The 15910-nt window shown below is 40.9% G+C and overlaps 2 protein-coding genes across 2 annotated transcripts; one reads left to right on the forward strand and one right to left on the reverse strand.

The window, feature by feature from the left end:
* Positions 1–6811: 6811 nt before the first annotated feature.
* ALF4 (aberrant root formation protein) lies at positions 6812–10147 on the forward strand. The gene is made up of 14 exons (XM_089618550.1): positions 6812–6936; positions 7034–7192; positions 7273–7422; positions 7493–7568; positions 7672–7853; positions 7968–8033; positions 8129–8279; positions 8350–8409; positions 8497–8777; positions 8874–8945; positions 9029–9106; positions 9200–9391; positions 9480–9531; positions 9612–10147. Exons 1-14 carry the CDS (start codon positions 6880–6882, stop codon positions 9830–9832), a joined length of 1797 nt encoding a protein of 598 aa, XP_089474676.1. The 5' UTR covers positions 6812–6879; the 3' UTR covers positions 9833–10147.
* A 275-nt stretch (positions 10148–10422) lies between these two features.
* On the reverse strand, positions 10423–14128 carry LOC149391632 (uncharacterized). The gene is made up of 5 exons (XM_089620746.1): positions 13556–14128; positions 11358–11426; positions 11217–11279; positions 11066–11134; positions 10423–10980 (listed from the first exon to the last, which is right to left on the reverse strand). The coding sequence occupies exons 1-5, from the start codon at positions 13901–13903 to the stop codon at positions 10807–10809; spliced, it is 723 nt and encodes a 240-aa protein (XP_089476872.1). The 5' UTR covers positions 13904–14128; the 3' UTR covers positions 10423–10806.
* Between the last annotated feature and the right edge of the window lie 1782 nt (positions 14129–15910).

The following is a 15910-nucleotide window of genomic DNA, read 5'->3' on the forward strand; positions in this document are numbered from 1 at the left end:
GAAACCAAGGCCACCTTCACTCTTGTGCCTAGTGAGCTCCTCCCACTTGCACCAATGAATTTTCCGCTCTTTTCCGTTACTACCCCACCAAAATTTTGCCACCGCTTTGTGAATGGCGGAGACAAGGGTTTTGGGTATTCGGAAACAACTCGCCGCATAGCTCGGAATCGCTTGAAGCACCGCCTTTATAAGAACCTCTCTCCCCGCTTGTGAGAACCAAATCCCTCTCCATGCTTGAAGTTTGGCCCACACTTTCTCTCGGATAAACGCAAAGACTTCAACTCTCTTCTTCCCGGTGAGCGTGGGAAGACCAAGGTAGCGAATATGGCATTCCGTGATTGACACGCCGAGGTTCGAGGCGATGTCAAGCTTGGTCTCGTCCGCCACGTCCTTACCAAAACTAATATCGGATACAGCCTCTAATAGCCTCGCTTTCCTCCACGCTCGCACGGAAGAAGATGAGGCTATCGTCGGCGAAAAGAAGATGCGAAACCCGAAACTCTCCTCTACCGAACCGGACCCCGGTGATGTCCCCCCTCACTTCCCCTTCTTTGAGCAGACCCGAGAGGCCTTCCGCGCAGAAAAGGAAGAGGAAAGGTGAAAGCGGGTCCCCTTGGAGGAGGCCCCGCCCCGGACACACCCTTCCCCGAACCGAGCCATTAATGTTGAAGGAAAAGTTGACCAAAGTGACACACCGCATGACCTTCTCAACCCATTCTCCGTCAAAACCCAACCTCAACATCATGGCCTCGATGAATTTCCATTCCACCCGATCGTACGCTTTGGCCATGTCTATCTTGAGAGCCGCCGAACCGCCATTCTTGAATCTACCGCTCTTCATCGTATGGATACCCTCGAAGCAAACCATGATGTTGTCGAAGATTTGGCGCCACCCAACGAAGGCCCCTTGGTTCTCCGAGATCACTTCCTCCATCACGACCCTAAGTCTCGACACAAGACACCGAGAAACAATCTTGTAAATCACATTACAGAGACTTATGGGTCGGAACTCACTAACCTTTTCCGGCTTGTTGACTTTGGGGATTAACGTGATAATAGTGTCGTTTATCTCCCCGACCGGATCGCCGTAGTTGAGGATGGCCAAGCACACTTTCGTCACCCGCTCACCAACCACCGCCCAATTCTTTTGGTAGAAAAGGGCCGGGAACCCGTCACTTCCCGGGGCTTTGATGACCCCCATCGAGAAAACCTCTCTCTTAACATCGTCTTCCTCAAAGGGTCGGAGGAGCTCCACGTTCATGTCGTTGTTGACCTTCGGAGACACCCTCATAACCACCTCGTCAATACTCTCCGGCGTGGGCATGGAGGAAGTGAACAAGTCGCTGAAGTATCCGGCGATGATCTCCTCAATTCCTTGGTCGTCACTCATCCGGTTACCTTCGTGGTCAACAAGGAACCGGATCGAGTTCCTCTTTTTCCTCGTCGAGGCCCTCCGGTGGAAAAGAGTCTTGTTTTTGTCTCCACACTTCATCCACGTTAACCGACTTCTTTGGCGCCAATAGGTCTCTTCCTTTTCGAGGAGGGCGTCTAATTGTCGTTGCTCGCGGCCCAAGTTACCACAATCAGCCCCAAAACTCGAGTCGCCCGCTCTAAAAACCAATTCTTTTTGTTTCTCAATATTTTCCCTCAAGTCCGACCGTAGCCCACGTCCCCACGCCCCGAGGCTACCCCTCACCTTTCGCAGCGAATCAAGCAGCCCTGAAACGCCCTCGCCCTCGCCCAAGTCCCAAGCCGAGCGAATCCGGCTAGCACAATCCTCTTCACCACACCAAGCCTCCTCAAAGAAAAATCGTTTCTTATAATTCGGAGAAGGCTGTGAAATTCTCCCTTTGTGAGCGAGAATGAGAGGACGGTGATCCGAGTTCCAATATTCTCGGTGGAAGACTTTAGCCTTTGGGTATAAGCCTCGCCACTCCGCGTTGACAAGGCAGCGATCCAGTCTCTCTTCCACGCTGTCCGGATCCGAATTCTTCCTCCAAGTAAACTCCGGGCCTTCGAAGCCCAAGTCCTCAAGGTCGCAGTCCTCCAAAAGGTGTCGGAACGCTTCCACAAGGTACACCTCACGCTTTCTACCATGGCTAAGCTCCTTGTCTTCCACCACCTCGTTAAGATCCCCGCAAACGAGCCAAGGCCCTTGGAATGAAGCCAAGACACGCCTAACAAGTTCCCAAGAGTGCTTTCTATTGGTCGCCACCGGGTCCCCATAAAGACCCAAAAACCTCGAGCGTAGACCCTCCCCATCGGTCACCCATCCCTCTATGTGAAACCGCGAAAACGAATTCAAAGAGAAAGAAATCGGCTCCCTCCAAAGAAGAATAAGACCACCGCTCTTTCCCACACACTCCACCGCAAAACAATTATCGAAGCCCAAAAACACACGGACCCGTTCGGCCGCACTCTTCTTAAGTTTAGTTTCCGACAAGAAGATTAAGTCAGGCTTATACTTAAGTGAGTGCGACCGAAGGGCCCTCCGAGTCCCGGGATTTCCCAATCCCTGGACATTCCAAATTAGGGAATTCATTGTGCCCGGCCGCCCACAACAGCCTGGGGCGCCGATTCAGATATTGTGGAGTCTTCTACCAAATCCGCTTTAGACAGAACAGAAATAGCAGCCGACGAGGAATTGAGCGAGATGTTGTGCAGATCCTCCTGTGAGACCCTCGCCGAACACACAGGAGCGTTTCTTTCAGAGTTTGTAGATATCACCGGTTCCTCCTCCCCAGTTCCCGCCACACGAGCCTTTCCCTTATTTTCCGGACCCTGGCGAGCCCTCTTTTTCCAGGAATATTTGTCCGCCGCCGTGGACCTAGATCGTTTCTGGTTCAGGGAATCCCCGCGCATCTCCTTACGCCTTAGGGGTCCCAAATCTGAAGAGGAATCTCCGGCTCCTTGTCCTCATCCACCAGCCATCGTTTGGGACCCAAACTCGAACCTCGAGACAGGGTCAGCGGGCTTCCTGAGGTGATCAAAATCCTCCGGTTTCTCCACCTGGTTCGTGGTCGCCAAGTCCTCTCCTGGGTGTCCCTTCTTGCCATAGTCTCCTTCTTTTCCTCCACCAGCAGAGTGGCCTAAATTCCCCCCGAAATTCAAACCTCCAGAGCCCTGGTGATCGCTAAACTCCTCCAGCGATTGGGTCTCCTTCCCGTCCTGGGCCTTTGGCTGTCCCACATCGTCATGAAACTTGGGCCCATTCTTAGCCTTCAGCCCCGCAGGAAGACCAGGGTTATTTGTCTTGGTTGGGCCTTTCTTTAAACAAGTTGGGCTTTCTACCACATGGGCCTTAGCATTAAAAGCCTCCACCTTCTTTCTAACCTCTTAGGAATTCTGTCGTTTATCCAGAACTGGCCGTTTCTTATTGTCTTGTTCGCTAGCATCTTTCATCCTTTCGTCCTTGGGACTCTGCGACTTGGAAAACCCAAAATTCTCAGTCTTCGAGCCCTCCTCAGGCGCAGATTGGGTCTTGGTTTTATCAACAAAAACTTGCTCTCTCACGGTATTGGCGTTAGAGGTCTCGGGAGAAGTGTTCTGCCTGGGTAATTGAGCGCCCTTAGAAGTCTGCACTTTCTCTTTTTTCGAGGTCGAGGTGATTGTGCCAGGGTCCAACGGTGGCTCCGCCGCCGTCGGCGCTTTCTGGCTCTCTGGTCTCTCCCTCTGTTCTTCAGCGCCGTGGTCCCTTAGCAACTCCTCCCCTGCCGACGCCATCTCGCGCTCGTTCTCCACAACCCCTCTGGCCGGAGATAGGAACCATCCCGGTTTTCTCTTGTCTGCTTTCAGCCAGGGCCCGAAAGCTTTCACCATAGCGCCGTCCTCCCTCTGCACCATGAGTGGTTTAGTCTGACAGGCTCGCTTGTCATGAGAGAGGCTTCCACAGTTAAAGCAAATCGGAGGTAAGCGTTCATATTGGAATTCAATCCAAAGTTTCTTTCCATCATTAGGCACAAATCGCCCAGGGCTTAATTTCCCATTCACTGGTATCGTCGCTTTAAACCGAAAGAAATTATTGAAGATAACTTCTTTGGGTTTGTTAATGTTGAGATCAGAAACTTTCCCCACCGAGCTGGCCACCTTCACCGCGTTCTTCAGGGTAACCAAGACCGGAGGCATACCCACCGCACGGACCCAGAGCGTGAATTCCCCAAGGTTTTCGTTCCTCCAGTCCCCGGTCGACGGCCATTGCTTCACCAAAATCGTTCCCTGGGCGAAACACCAAGGGTCTCTCGAAATCACATATTGACACTCCTCTTTCTTGTTGCACCACAATTGGAAAGTGAATTCTAGTTCATTGGCTTGTAGCACTTTTAGTCTCCAACCTTTCGACAGGCCCCACAACCCCTCTAGGAGGGCTCCCAGCACCTGACGTCGGATTGGTTTCCTCAGCAGAAGCCTCCCCAGAATGCCTTCGTCGGCCAAAGAATTGGCCGATTCAGCTTGAACCTCCCAGTCATCGTCTTCATCCTCCATTCCCAGCTGGTTGGTCTGGTTGATCAAATCCTCCAAATCATTGTTGTTGTTGTTGTCTGTCATTTCTACTCAAGGTAGTCACACTCACCAGGGAGAGTTCTCACAGCGGAGTCCGTCTTAAAGTCTTATAAGTATGTTCTAAACAAGCTTTATTGTATATGAAGTTATGAACCACGTTTTCTGATTAAGTTGGTGGAGATGATTTAGGCTTGTTTCTTAATACTTCGATTTGCAAACAGATTTCTTGTTTGATCCGATGAATTGAGAAATTCTTGGGCTTATATTTTTTATTTTTTATTTTCTTAGATATCATATATGATGAATCCTCAAATTTTTTTTTTTTTTTTGAGTAAATGAATACTCAAATTAAACGAGTGAATTGTCTATTAAAAGTGTAGAAAATTGTAATCATTTTAAAATTAAGACCACGATTAATCGTGTGACGTACAATAATAAAAAGAAAGCGCTTATGTTTTACTTCTCGGGATGAAAATTAAGTGGCTTATGTTCATCTTTTATTTCTAAGCTTTATGTTATTGGTTTTCTGAGTGCTCTTTGTGTAGTAAAATAGTTGACAAAGCTATTTAATTGACTTTTAATGAAGTTCTCGCTTTGTTTTATAACAAAAAAAATGAGCTAAAATTGTTATGATAAATCTTATCAAATTTTGAACAATAATGTTCCGAACTGATGAGCTGAAAAGCTTTCGACAATGACTCACAGATCAACTTGTGGTCAGTTCGATGTGCGATTTGAAAAATGAGTGATAAATCCTTTTTCCAGGAGTCGTAGGGAGCACAACCCTTAACGAAAATCATATTATAAAGTTTATTAATCGATGGTATTTTGAAAATGTTAGACTTGTCTGTTAGCTTTAGCGTTTTCTTTATAAATATCTGATGCGTCGATTGTTTGTAGAGCGCAAGAGAATTATAAATATTTTTTCTCTTGTATTTGGGTTTAATGAGATTCTGCAACGAAAAGCGGACGTAGTTCTCGCATTGAAAACCATTATGAATTTATGTGTATTATTTGTTCTTTGCGTACTATTCGTTTTTTAGGTCAGATTTGGGGTCCGAACTCTTACAAATAATTTTATGATCGATGTAATCCTAATTACGTGAGAGAGAATCATTGCCATCCAATTTGAATTCAAATGTAACATGTATATCTAAACTATAATTCTTATTTATTTATGAAAAATGGGAACTTAATTTGCTTTTTATTTGCCCATCTATTCATTATTATTTGTATCATGAGATTAATTTTAAGGTAATGTGATGAGTGAAATAGGTGTTTTTATGATACTAAAATCCATGCTATAAGTCTTAATTTCATTATTTGCATTTGTTAATATTTAGTCCAACTAACTAAATTGAGTGTTTATTTAAAAATATAATAATAATTAGTGTACACACACTATAAAATAATATTGATCTTCTGATTATCAAAAGCAAAACACTATGAAATTAGTGTATAGACTATAAAATTAGAGTATACTATTGGTAAGAATTAGTATAAGAGTTTTTTTTTTTTTTTTTGAAGGAAATTAGTATAAGAATTGAGAATTAATCAAAATAAAAACAAAAACATTCGAGAAGGGGTAATAAAACTAGAGATTTGTAAGTAAATAGGCCACTTTAAACATGTGATTTTGGATCTAGCCTATGTTTGACAATTTTTAGGGATATAGACAAATGGCTTATGTGACAATAATTAAGGTCTGATTTACCCTTATTTATTAACAAATTCGTCACTTTCTCTCTCCTATTTTTTTTCAAATAATTTTTTTTTCATCTAAACTTCAAAAATTCGTATCTTTCTCATACGAACTCGAAATTGAGTGATTTCAGTAAATACAAATTCGTGGCGTCGAGATCTTCAAAAATAGACCCGTTGTGTTTGATGAAAAATTATGTTTAATGTATTATATTTACATTTCCATTTATTTTTTTTTTTTGATAAATTTCAATTATTTCCATATTTAAGGTAGTAACATGATTTTTCTACATCCATGGTATTAAAAATGATTTTTCATCAAACACAATGGATCTATTTTTGAAGATCTTGGCGTCATGAATCCGTAGGATTTGGAATCACTCAATTTCGAGTTCGTGATATGAATTTTTGAAGTTTTGATGCAAAAAAAATTATTTGAAAAAAAATAAGAGAGAGAAAGTGACGAATTTATTAATAAATAAGGGCAAATCAGACCTTAATTATTGCTGCATAAACTATTTGGCTATATCCCTAAAAATTGTCAAAAATAAGCCTGATCCAAATTTCATATTTTCATTTTGGCTATTTTGCTACGTCGCCCCCTCAAACTAACTATGAGACAGAAAAAGAGAAGAACTTGAAAAACAGCTCTTACTTTCTCATCAAGGTTTCGCGAAAATGTCCTCCGAACAAACCCAGGCTCGTCTCCGCTCACTCCTCATCTCACTATCCCAAGTAAGTTCTTTTCCTTTCTCTTTCTACTACTCTGTGTTCCTCAAATAGCCAGAAAACGAAACGAACCACATTCGCTTCTTTGAATCCGTATCTCCAGTCACACCAGAGCTCGGTCGCCGAGCTGACCAGCCTCCTCAACTCGGTCTCAGACTCTGCTCTCTCCGATCCCGGAGACGAAGAGGCCAAATTCAATGCCTTCGATGCCATCTCTCGAGTCTCTCACTTCTTCGCTTCCTCTTCTTCTTCGCTCACCGAGGTTTTTGCTCTTTTTATATTCTTTCGTGTTCGATATGGGTTTCGTTCCTTTCTTTGCCGTATCTGAACTCCGAAACTCAGGAAATCTCCGACGCGTTGTCGTTCGAGCTCCCGAGCGTGGCTTCAAGGTTCGCAGGCGTCTCCGACGAGTGTGCGAAGATCGTCGCCGAGCTGATCGACCAGTTCGTGTCCACGTATAACCCTCGGGACATGCTTTCGATTCTTTGCGAGGTCTGTTCGTGTGTGGAGTTTTTTCTTTTCTTTTCTCTTTGCTGATGCCTAGTATTTTTGGTTTAATTAGGCTATGGCTTATTCTGGTGTGACTGTTAAGTTTGGTTCTGCTTATTATCTTCCTATTATGCGTGGGATCTCTAAAGGTAATTGAACTATATTGTCATTTGTGTTGATCTCTGCAACGTGGTTTTTTGGGATTTAGGGCATTCTTGATTGTTGATTTTTTTTGTATTTTTTATTATTCAGTGTTTATGTCCATTAAAAGGCGACATTTTGAGCAAGTGAAATCGGCGATCCCAGTTATCCTCAACGTAATCAAGGCTGTTTCATTGCTGTCAGAATATGAGGACGAGGATGAGGATTTGAAAGATTTTTTTGGCGAAGCTCTCAACATAGCCGGTTCAATAAAAGAAGTTTGTACGAAAATGGTCTGCGAATTTATCTGATACGATTTAACTCCTGCTCTACAATAGCTCTTTTTTTTTTACCTCTTGATCCCTCAACTCTAATACACGTGACAATTTGGTCTGTGTCACGCGCAGGAGCAAGAGGACAATGTGAAGGAAAAGCTTCGTGCTCTACTCGGTCTATATGTCTTGCAAATTATGGTTGACATTTCGGCACTTTGATTTATAGTTCCTTTTTTGTATGAACTGTCGTCGTGACTAAGTCTGAATAATCCTAACATATTGTGTTTGTTCAGTCTATCGCTTCTCTCAACAAGAATAGCGAGGCGTCGAGCTCAGATTCCTTTATTGCGGAACTGTCGAGCTTCTTTCCTTATTGCAATTTGTCATATATCGGTTTAATAACTGGATATGAGGTAAATAGAATGACCACTATTGTCGTTGGAGGTAAGCTTCTTATCCTCCACGAGACATTTTTAGTCCTTCTTTTATTTGACCCCCGTATATTTTTTGTCAGAGAGTGAAGAGGATTTCGCGAGTTGTTTATCGTACGTCAATCATGGTGCATCGCTCGCAGGTTCCGTTTCGTCTTATCCTTAATAAAACATGTCTTGTTCGTACTTCGTATTTATACGTGACTCTTATTCTCTCTTCCGTATTGCAGTCATTTGGGGGTACATTCACAATTTGGCTCTAGAAGCGGCTGAAGAGAACTTGATCTTGTTCGAGGACGAGCTCAGAAAAGACCAGACGAAAAGATGGGAAGCTATCGGGACGTTGAAACACTTGCTTTCTTTGATCAATATTCCGGGTCAATTGAAAAGGCAGGCGATCGATATTGTGCTTTGCATTAACAGCGGAAATATCGTTAAGAATTACGACGATGACGATGATGAAGATTCAAACTGCTCGGGTTATGTGCCTAGTCTTTTTGCCGCCCTTAAGGTTTTGTTTCTTCCGCTCTAAACACAGATATACATATCTCGTGTTTGGCTGAGCATCACGATCTGATTTTTAATTTCTCCTATGAAAAATTATCAGGCTGTTCAATCGGTCATCATGTTTTCATCGGATACAGAGTTACGCAGAAATGCCTTCAATGCATTCAAGAAGGTAAAGTCTGTTTCAAAACCGGTAGTGTTTTTTTTTTTTTTGGGTTAAGTTTATTTAATTTATTCTTTATCTTTTGGCATCAGATACTAGCCGACATTCCTTCATCGCAAAGGTTCGACATTCTAAAAGCCTTGATCACAAATAGTGACTCGCCGTCCATGGTAAGATTATCATACTCCTTAAAAGCAAACTCATGTTCAAAGATAGACTCGAAGCTTGAATTGTACTTCATTTAATTGCTTGCTTTCGACTAGATCGCAATCCTTCTAGATATTGTACGATCGGAACTTAACATGGAAAAGTGCCGACGAACTGGAATTGAAAAAGAGAAAACCAAGGCTTACAAACCCACGCCGTTCTGGAGCTCCGATGTCCTCGATTTAATAGAGCCCGTTTTTCGACCTCCTATTGGAGGACCTCCAATCCTTCCCGAGCAAGGCGAATTGGTAATTCCTCACTGGAATTTTTTTAAATTATTTTTTATTGTGAACAGTACACACTAATTTTTTACTGGTCTGCCTGTGTTGTATCAAGGTTCTTTCGGCTCTCAACCTGTACCGGTTTATGCTAATTACCGAGTCAACAGGTATGTGTGCACATTCATACAATCTCATCCAAATTCAATATGAAAAGAAGAAAATGAAATGTGCACGATATTTGAAACAGGAAAAACAAATTACACGGGAGTGGTGTCGAAAACGAATTTAGAAAAAGCTCACAGGGATTGGCTTCTTCCGCTTAGAGCACTGGTGATGAGCATAATGGCCGAGAACAAGACCGGTTGCGATCAATACGCAGTAGATACAGTCTGTGCCATCAACCCGATCGAGCTTGTTATGTACCGGTGCATTGACCTCGTTGAAGAAAAGCTCAAGCAATCCTCATGACTTGTCATTATTTTTTTAGAATTATTATTCCTTTGTTGTTTTGAACTTTAAATATTGTGGTACCACATCTCGCCTACTTACGTCACACCAAACCCAAAGTGAGTGAAGAAAGAGAGAGCTTTCTCTTTCAATGCCATGCTTTTCCGTTTGTGCAATTATAGTTTTGTTTCTTGGCAAACGGGGATAAAATTAGAGAGAAACTTCGTCCATTTGTGTCCTCGCTTCTTACTCTTTTACACGTGTCCGTACATATTAATCAGTGTTTTTATCTTACACCACCAAAGAATGTCAAGAACGACAAAAAACTGGGTTAACTATTATAATAATACCTTTTCTGTCATTTTGCGTACGTTACACTTTAGGGTGGTGGTGGAAGAATCTCGTCTACTCGAGGTATAATCCAAGACACTTTTTCTCATGTAGCGAGTTATTTTTCTTTTCTTATTCCCCTTTTTGAGGATTAGTTTTAGTTGAATAAATAATCGAGTTGAATCTGCCTGGATATCAATTTGCTGATTTCACTGTGATTTTTTGCATATACATGAACTTGTTTTTTTCCCACACGAACAATTTGTAGTTGGAGAAACATCTAAATATGAAGAAACTTCCTTTAACAGAAGCTATATGGAGCTAAGTAGCTACAAAAGAATGATACAATTAGTTCTTGTGGTCTTTAAATAAACCCAATGGAAGGGGAAAAAAAATGAAAAAATTAATAGACATGCAAAGTTCAGAGACAGTACGAACCTGTAACTTGGCAAAATTTTACATTACTAGTTTGTTAGGAATAAATTCATAACTACTCTGTACCCCCCTAAAAACTGATAAATGATATTTTTTTTAATACATGGTTCCCATTTCTCTCTTCTCTTCCCAACACAACTCTATATTCCTGTCTCTGCGACGTCGATTAAGAAAAGTCGACTTTTCTACCGAGACCGGAAATCAACGTGGCTTTTTAGAATAATCTGTTATCAGCTTGTGGACGGGCAATAATCGTCCTCGTCGCACGGGAGCGAGTTTAAGTCGGGTAACAAGAAGAACCCAACTTTTTCACTAGACTTCTGTTCTGATTTCTCAGGCGGTGTAGAAACGGGACTATCAAAGGCACAAGCCTTTTGCTCTGTAGAATGAAAACCCAACTCAACCTGCAAAGCATAGAGTGTCAATCCTCTGAGGCCTAAAATGGGCATCAGAAACAGCTTTCTATGAGATGACAATAAATGAACTCACCTTCATCCTCTTCAAGCTCTCGTTTTCGGTTCTTTGTTCTTTGAAAGTTGATCTTAGCTTTGTCAATTCCTGGCCAGCACACAGTCTCTAAATCAGTAAAAAGAGCCAGAAAAATAATTCGAGAGAGAGAGAGAGAGAGAGAGATGATTACCTTTTTCAATTGCACCTTTTCCTTGAGAAGCAAACTTTCCTCTTCCTTTAGCTCGGAAAATGTCTGAACAATGGCAACAGTTACAAATACAAACCGAAATCGACAATCCAAAACAACAGTTATGATTATTTATTTTTTTACCTTCTTTTTTCTAGATCTCTTGCTTGTTGTTGTTGTGCTGGCTATTTCATGATTTGTAGCAATACCCCCCTGAAAACAGTTTTAACCAAATAAATTGCGTTAATTAGAAATCAACAACCTGATTACCAAATCTAACTGTCCGATTACACACGTGCGACCCAAAAAAAAAAGAGAGAGAAAGCTCAGAATCTATTCTGGGTTTAACAAACGTGGCACATCGTTACAGGCCATCGCATCTTGATAGACTCAGACATTCAATGTCGTTATCGTCACACATTAAAAGAGGAGAAGGGAACGAGAAAATGACAACTTTGGAGTTATAAAAACCAATCTCAATTCTCAAGTCAAAAAAATCGAAAATAATAATAATAAAATAAAAACCGAATGACAAAAATGTACATACTTGTGGCGTGCGTCACACTCACTCACAGACACCAATCTAATAAATTTCGAAATACTCTCTTCTCTTATCTCACACACACTGTGGACCAAAACATTCCTAATACCAAGAGGAACAAGTTTTGATCCATTGCTTATGTCATCCATCCACGTGGCAACACATGCCCAAACGCAAAAAAGTTTTGATTAAATTTAAAAGTAAAAAATAATATTACAGCAAAGAAGGAGAAGGAGAAGAAAGAAGATCGAAGAAATTTAGAAATATGCTTTGGCTTTGGCTCTCTTTGGTTTGAAATCCCATCGGTTCACGTGACACACCCACATGCCCTTCAATTTTCATATATAAGATAATATATACAATATATATACATATAATATGGGTTATCAATATTAAATACAATATTAATTGCGTTTGCTTGCTGACAACTCGTGGAATCTACCACACACAAGTCACAAGCAGAAACGCGCAATAAAAAGCCCTTTTTTCTCATCAACAACAAAACACAAAATGAAACACGGCAATTAAATATATGCTCTCTCACAGTCTCATGTTTAAAATTAAAGAGAGAGAGAGAACTAATCATGACCGTCGTAACGCCTACCAAACCCTACACCACCGGATCAACCAATCTCCTAATCCTACGGTCCAGATTTGACTTTGAACACGACTCAGATACTACTGTAGATCGTGTGAAAATGGACAAAAGAAGGACCTACTTAAAGGAAAAAGAAGTAAAAAAAGACGGAGCGCATCAAATCTCTGATACATCCGAGCGCAGAGAATTATTCCCTCGCGCAACGAGAATTCAATGGCCGAATAGCCCCATAAAGGAAGCAACATCTCTTTAACTCAACGAAACAACGACAAACGCCAAAAACCACCACCATATTCTAGAGTATAGACATACACTCAGGAAAAAAAAAAAAAAAAAAAATATTGACCAATCGTCAAAAATTGGGAGTAAAAAAAATAGAAAAATAAAAAGATAAGGAAAGAGCCATCGTTGATCGGGACCCACCCGACTTTTCCGGAGAGGTCCCACACAATATTTTTTACGGAAACACCCCTGAGGGAACGAAGATAAATCTGAAGAGTGAAGAATTGGGAAGTTTTTGACGGTTTGAAGGGGAATGAAAAGGGCGTTTTGGTAAAGTCACATAGTAAGGCAGAGAGAGGGAAGTGACAAGCGAACGGGAAAAGGGGCGAGAAGTAAACGTGAAGAGGGGGCTGGCAATCTGCTGACATCATCACGTGAAACGAAAATCGCGATGCACGCGGCGAGGGTGTTTTCGTCATTTGATCCACAGCGACGCCGTGACGTCAGCTCACTGACCGGAAATCTAAGAGGCTTGACGCGAAATGACAGATTTGTCCTTGTCACGTCTCATCCAGGTGTGAAAGTACCGAGTACGATACCTGATCTGGTAAACAGAAGAAGAAAAACACGGATTTCTCTTTCTCGAAAGATAAAAAAAATAAAAATACAAAACAAAACAAACAGAGACGCTGAGTGATGAGGTGGTAATTAACCGAACCGAGTATGGGCAAAATCGTCAGAGAAGACGAGACGTGAATAAGAACGAAAAAAAGGAGGAACGAAAAAAAAAATGTCTCATCGTCGGTGACAAGAAGCTATGAGAAGGAATAAAATAAAAAAAATAAAAAAATCGTTAGCGAGTAAAGGTAGGTCAACAAGTACAAATCTCTCAGGTCTCTGCTTCGACCTTGTGAGAGTTTAACCGTGTAAATCTGAAAGTATTACATATGGAGAGAGAGAGAGAGAGATTCGTGTTGTGACCTTGGATCTGGGGAGAGCGGGAGAGATTCCAGAATCTTCTTCGAATCCGCCGTCGACGGTGGCGGTAGCGGAGGGAGAGGCGGCGCCTGCGCTCCACGAGAGAGGCGTGGTCGGAGAGCACCTGGTTGAAGAGTCTCCGGCGCCGGAACAGCCGTTGCGTCTGTTCCGATGGGAGGGGTCGCATCGGAGAGCCCTGGACCTCGGCATCCTGACCGTCCACGTCAGCGGAGGGGAGAGAGATTTGAGCGGCGACGCCGCCGTGGACTGTGAGCGTTTCAGGCGGACGAGAAGCTCCACCACCAGCGTGTCGTCGGACATCGCCGCTCGCATCCACTCGTCCTTCGCCATCTGAGACCGAATCGATGATATTCTAGAGAGAGAAGGAAGGGTTGGGTTTTAGAGAGAGAGAGATGGTGGCGGATGATGAATGAGAGAAGAGAAGTTGAAAAATGGAAATGGACACACAAAATCGGTCTTATAAATGTCACAAAGACTATTATTTATTTATTTATTTATTTGTTTATTTAAATTCCTTTTTCTGAAAAAAGAAAAGATATAATTTCGTTTGGTAATTTGTGTGTGTGTGTGTGTGTGTGTGTGTAATATTATATATATATGGTGGTGTGGTGGTAAAGTTGAAGTAGATTCCAGTTTTTATTTTTATTTTTAAATAAATAAATAGGTTTTGTCATCGCTGTTGTTGAAGTTGGTTGCGGGCCATCCTCGCCTCTGACTCTGTTTCTGTATTTGCTTTCGTTCAATTCTCTTTTCTTGTTTCGGGGGGTGAATCCTGGGTCCCACCGTCCGACGTGGCACTGAAACAATTCAAAGATATACATGTATCCATATTTTATATACGGTAATATAGATGGAGGTATAAATGATAAATCCATCTATATACGGGTCTTAAAAATCCTAGATCCCTCTTTTTTCTCTCTCTTTTGTTTTTCCGCTTTGAACTCTATTTCTTTTTTACGACGTGTCGTTTGGATTGAGTTGTATACTTTGAAAAATGGGATTAATTTACCTTTTTAAAATAAATTTGAAAATTGTACGGATCATTTTAATATTATAGTGCGGTTAAAATATTTAAAAAAAATTAATGAAAAACATCTTGAAACAATAACAAGATGAACTTAGTTGGATTAAATCTAATACTAATACAATTGTTCGTTCATTGGGTGCCTACTTCTAGAATATAAAAAACATTTGCACGCCAAAATTTTAACACTAACTTGTAGATCATGACGTAGAAATATTTTAACTTACATAAATCTTAGAGAGTACTCTTGTGACTATGGCTAGATAGTTTAGAGAGGCTAATCTATCTTCAATCCAATCCAAATCACTATGTTGCTCACACAAGATAACCCATGTTGCACTATATGTGACTGTTACTCACGCCGAAACCCACTAATGAGAATAATAATGTCTTATGTTGACGGTGACATCTCACAACCTTAAAACTATTAATAAAAGTAATACGGATATAAAAAACTTGTCACTTCAGTCTGATGGCTATTTAAAAAAAACGTTGGTTAAAATAAAATCCATATGTTTCAAGTGGCTTACTTCATTGCATAACAATTCTCTTTATTTTTCTACACTACATTTATATCATAGATATCCTCTATCTACAACTTCATTTTTCAAATTTACATAAACATCACATTTTGATGGCATCGTATATAATGTTGATGTCGTTTTCGAGCCTCGACAATTACGAAGAAAACAAAATATAAAATTATAGGTGTTTGTTTCGATTTATTATTGTGGATCTCATAAAAATGTCGTACAAGAAACAAGAAAACAATTAAATATACTCGGGAATAAAGAAAGTATGTTGTTTATTTATTGTTCGAATTTGAATTCAATGAAATGAGCTAGATTGGTCACCGAAGTCAATCAGCGAACTCACGAAACAAATGCTATATTCAATTACAGGGGAAAAAAGTGCCCAAATCTTCTTGGATCGAAAATATTTATAGTCAGATGAGGTGCGGATCTTCGGAGACACCTATAGTCGACTTCGGAGGACTTAACCCATGTTCTCACATAAGAGTTTGATGTAGTATCATCCAAACTAGATTATTGGATGTATATAATAGTTAAAATTTACAACAACAAAAAAAATACACAATTATTAGGTTTTAATGAGTTACAACTTCAAATTTTTTTAATGATTTTATAAAAAATGATTTGACATCGTAATTTTATTTTTCTAGAAACTTACACATTTGACTAATTTATTAATCAATAAATTTAATTTAGTATTTTGTATATTTTTCTTTAAATAAATATTACGTTAAAGAAATAATTAATTGGTCTAATTACGGATAAATGCGAATCACAACT

Source organism: Urtica dioica, chromosome 7 (assembly GCF_054948205.1).
Source record: "Urtica dioica subsp. dioica isolate 48M chromosome 7, U.dioica_male_clone48M_v1_H2, whole genome shotgun sequence".
NCBI classification, from domain to species: domain Eukaryota; kingdom Viridiplantae; phylum Streptophyta; class Magnoliopsida; order Rosales; family Urticaceae; genus Urtica; species Urtica dioica.

What these genes read in the sequence shown, in the direction of transcription:
- ALF4 (XM_089618550.1), top strand. Translation starts at nt 6,880, where the DNA reads ATGTCCTCCGAACAAACCCAGGCTCGTCTCCGCTCACTCCTCATCTCA. An exon ending in CTTCTTCTTCGCTCACCGAG is followed by an intron (nt 7,193 to 7,272) that starts GTTTTTGCTCTT and finishes TCCGAAACTCAG; the next exon opens with GAAATCTCCGACGCGTTGTC. An exon ending in TGCTTTCGATTCTTTGCGAG is followed by an intron (nt 7,423 to 7,492) that starts GTCTGTTCGTGT and finishes TGGTTTAATTAG; the next exon opens with GCTATGGCTTATTCTGGTGT.
- LOC149391632 (XM_089620746.1), bottom strand. Translation starts at nt 13,903, where the DNA reads ATGGCGAAGGACGAGTGGATGCGAGCGGCGATGTCCGACGACACGCTG. An exon ending in CCGCTCTCCCCAGATCCAAG is followed by an intron (nt 11,427 to 13,555) that starts GTCACAACACGA and finishes AACTGTTTTCAG; the next exon opens with GGGGGTATTGCTACAAATCA. An exon ending in AGAGCTTGAAGAGGATGAAG is followed by an intron (nt 10,981 to 11,065) that starts GTGAGTTCATTT and finishes TATGCTTTGCAG; the next exon opens with GTTGAGTTGGGTTTTCATTC.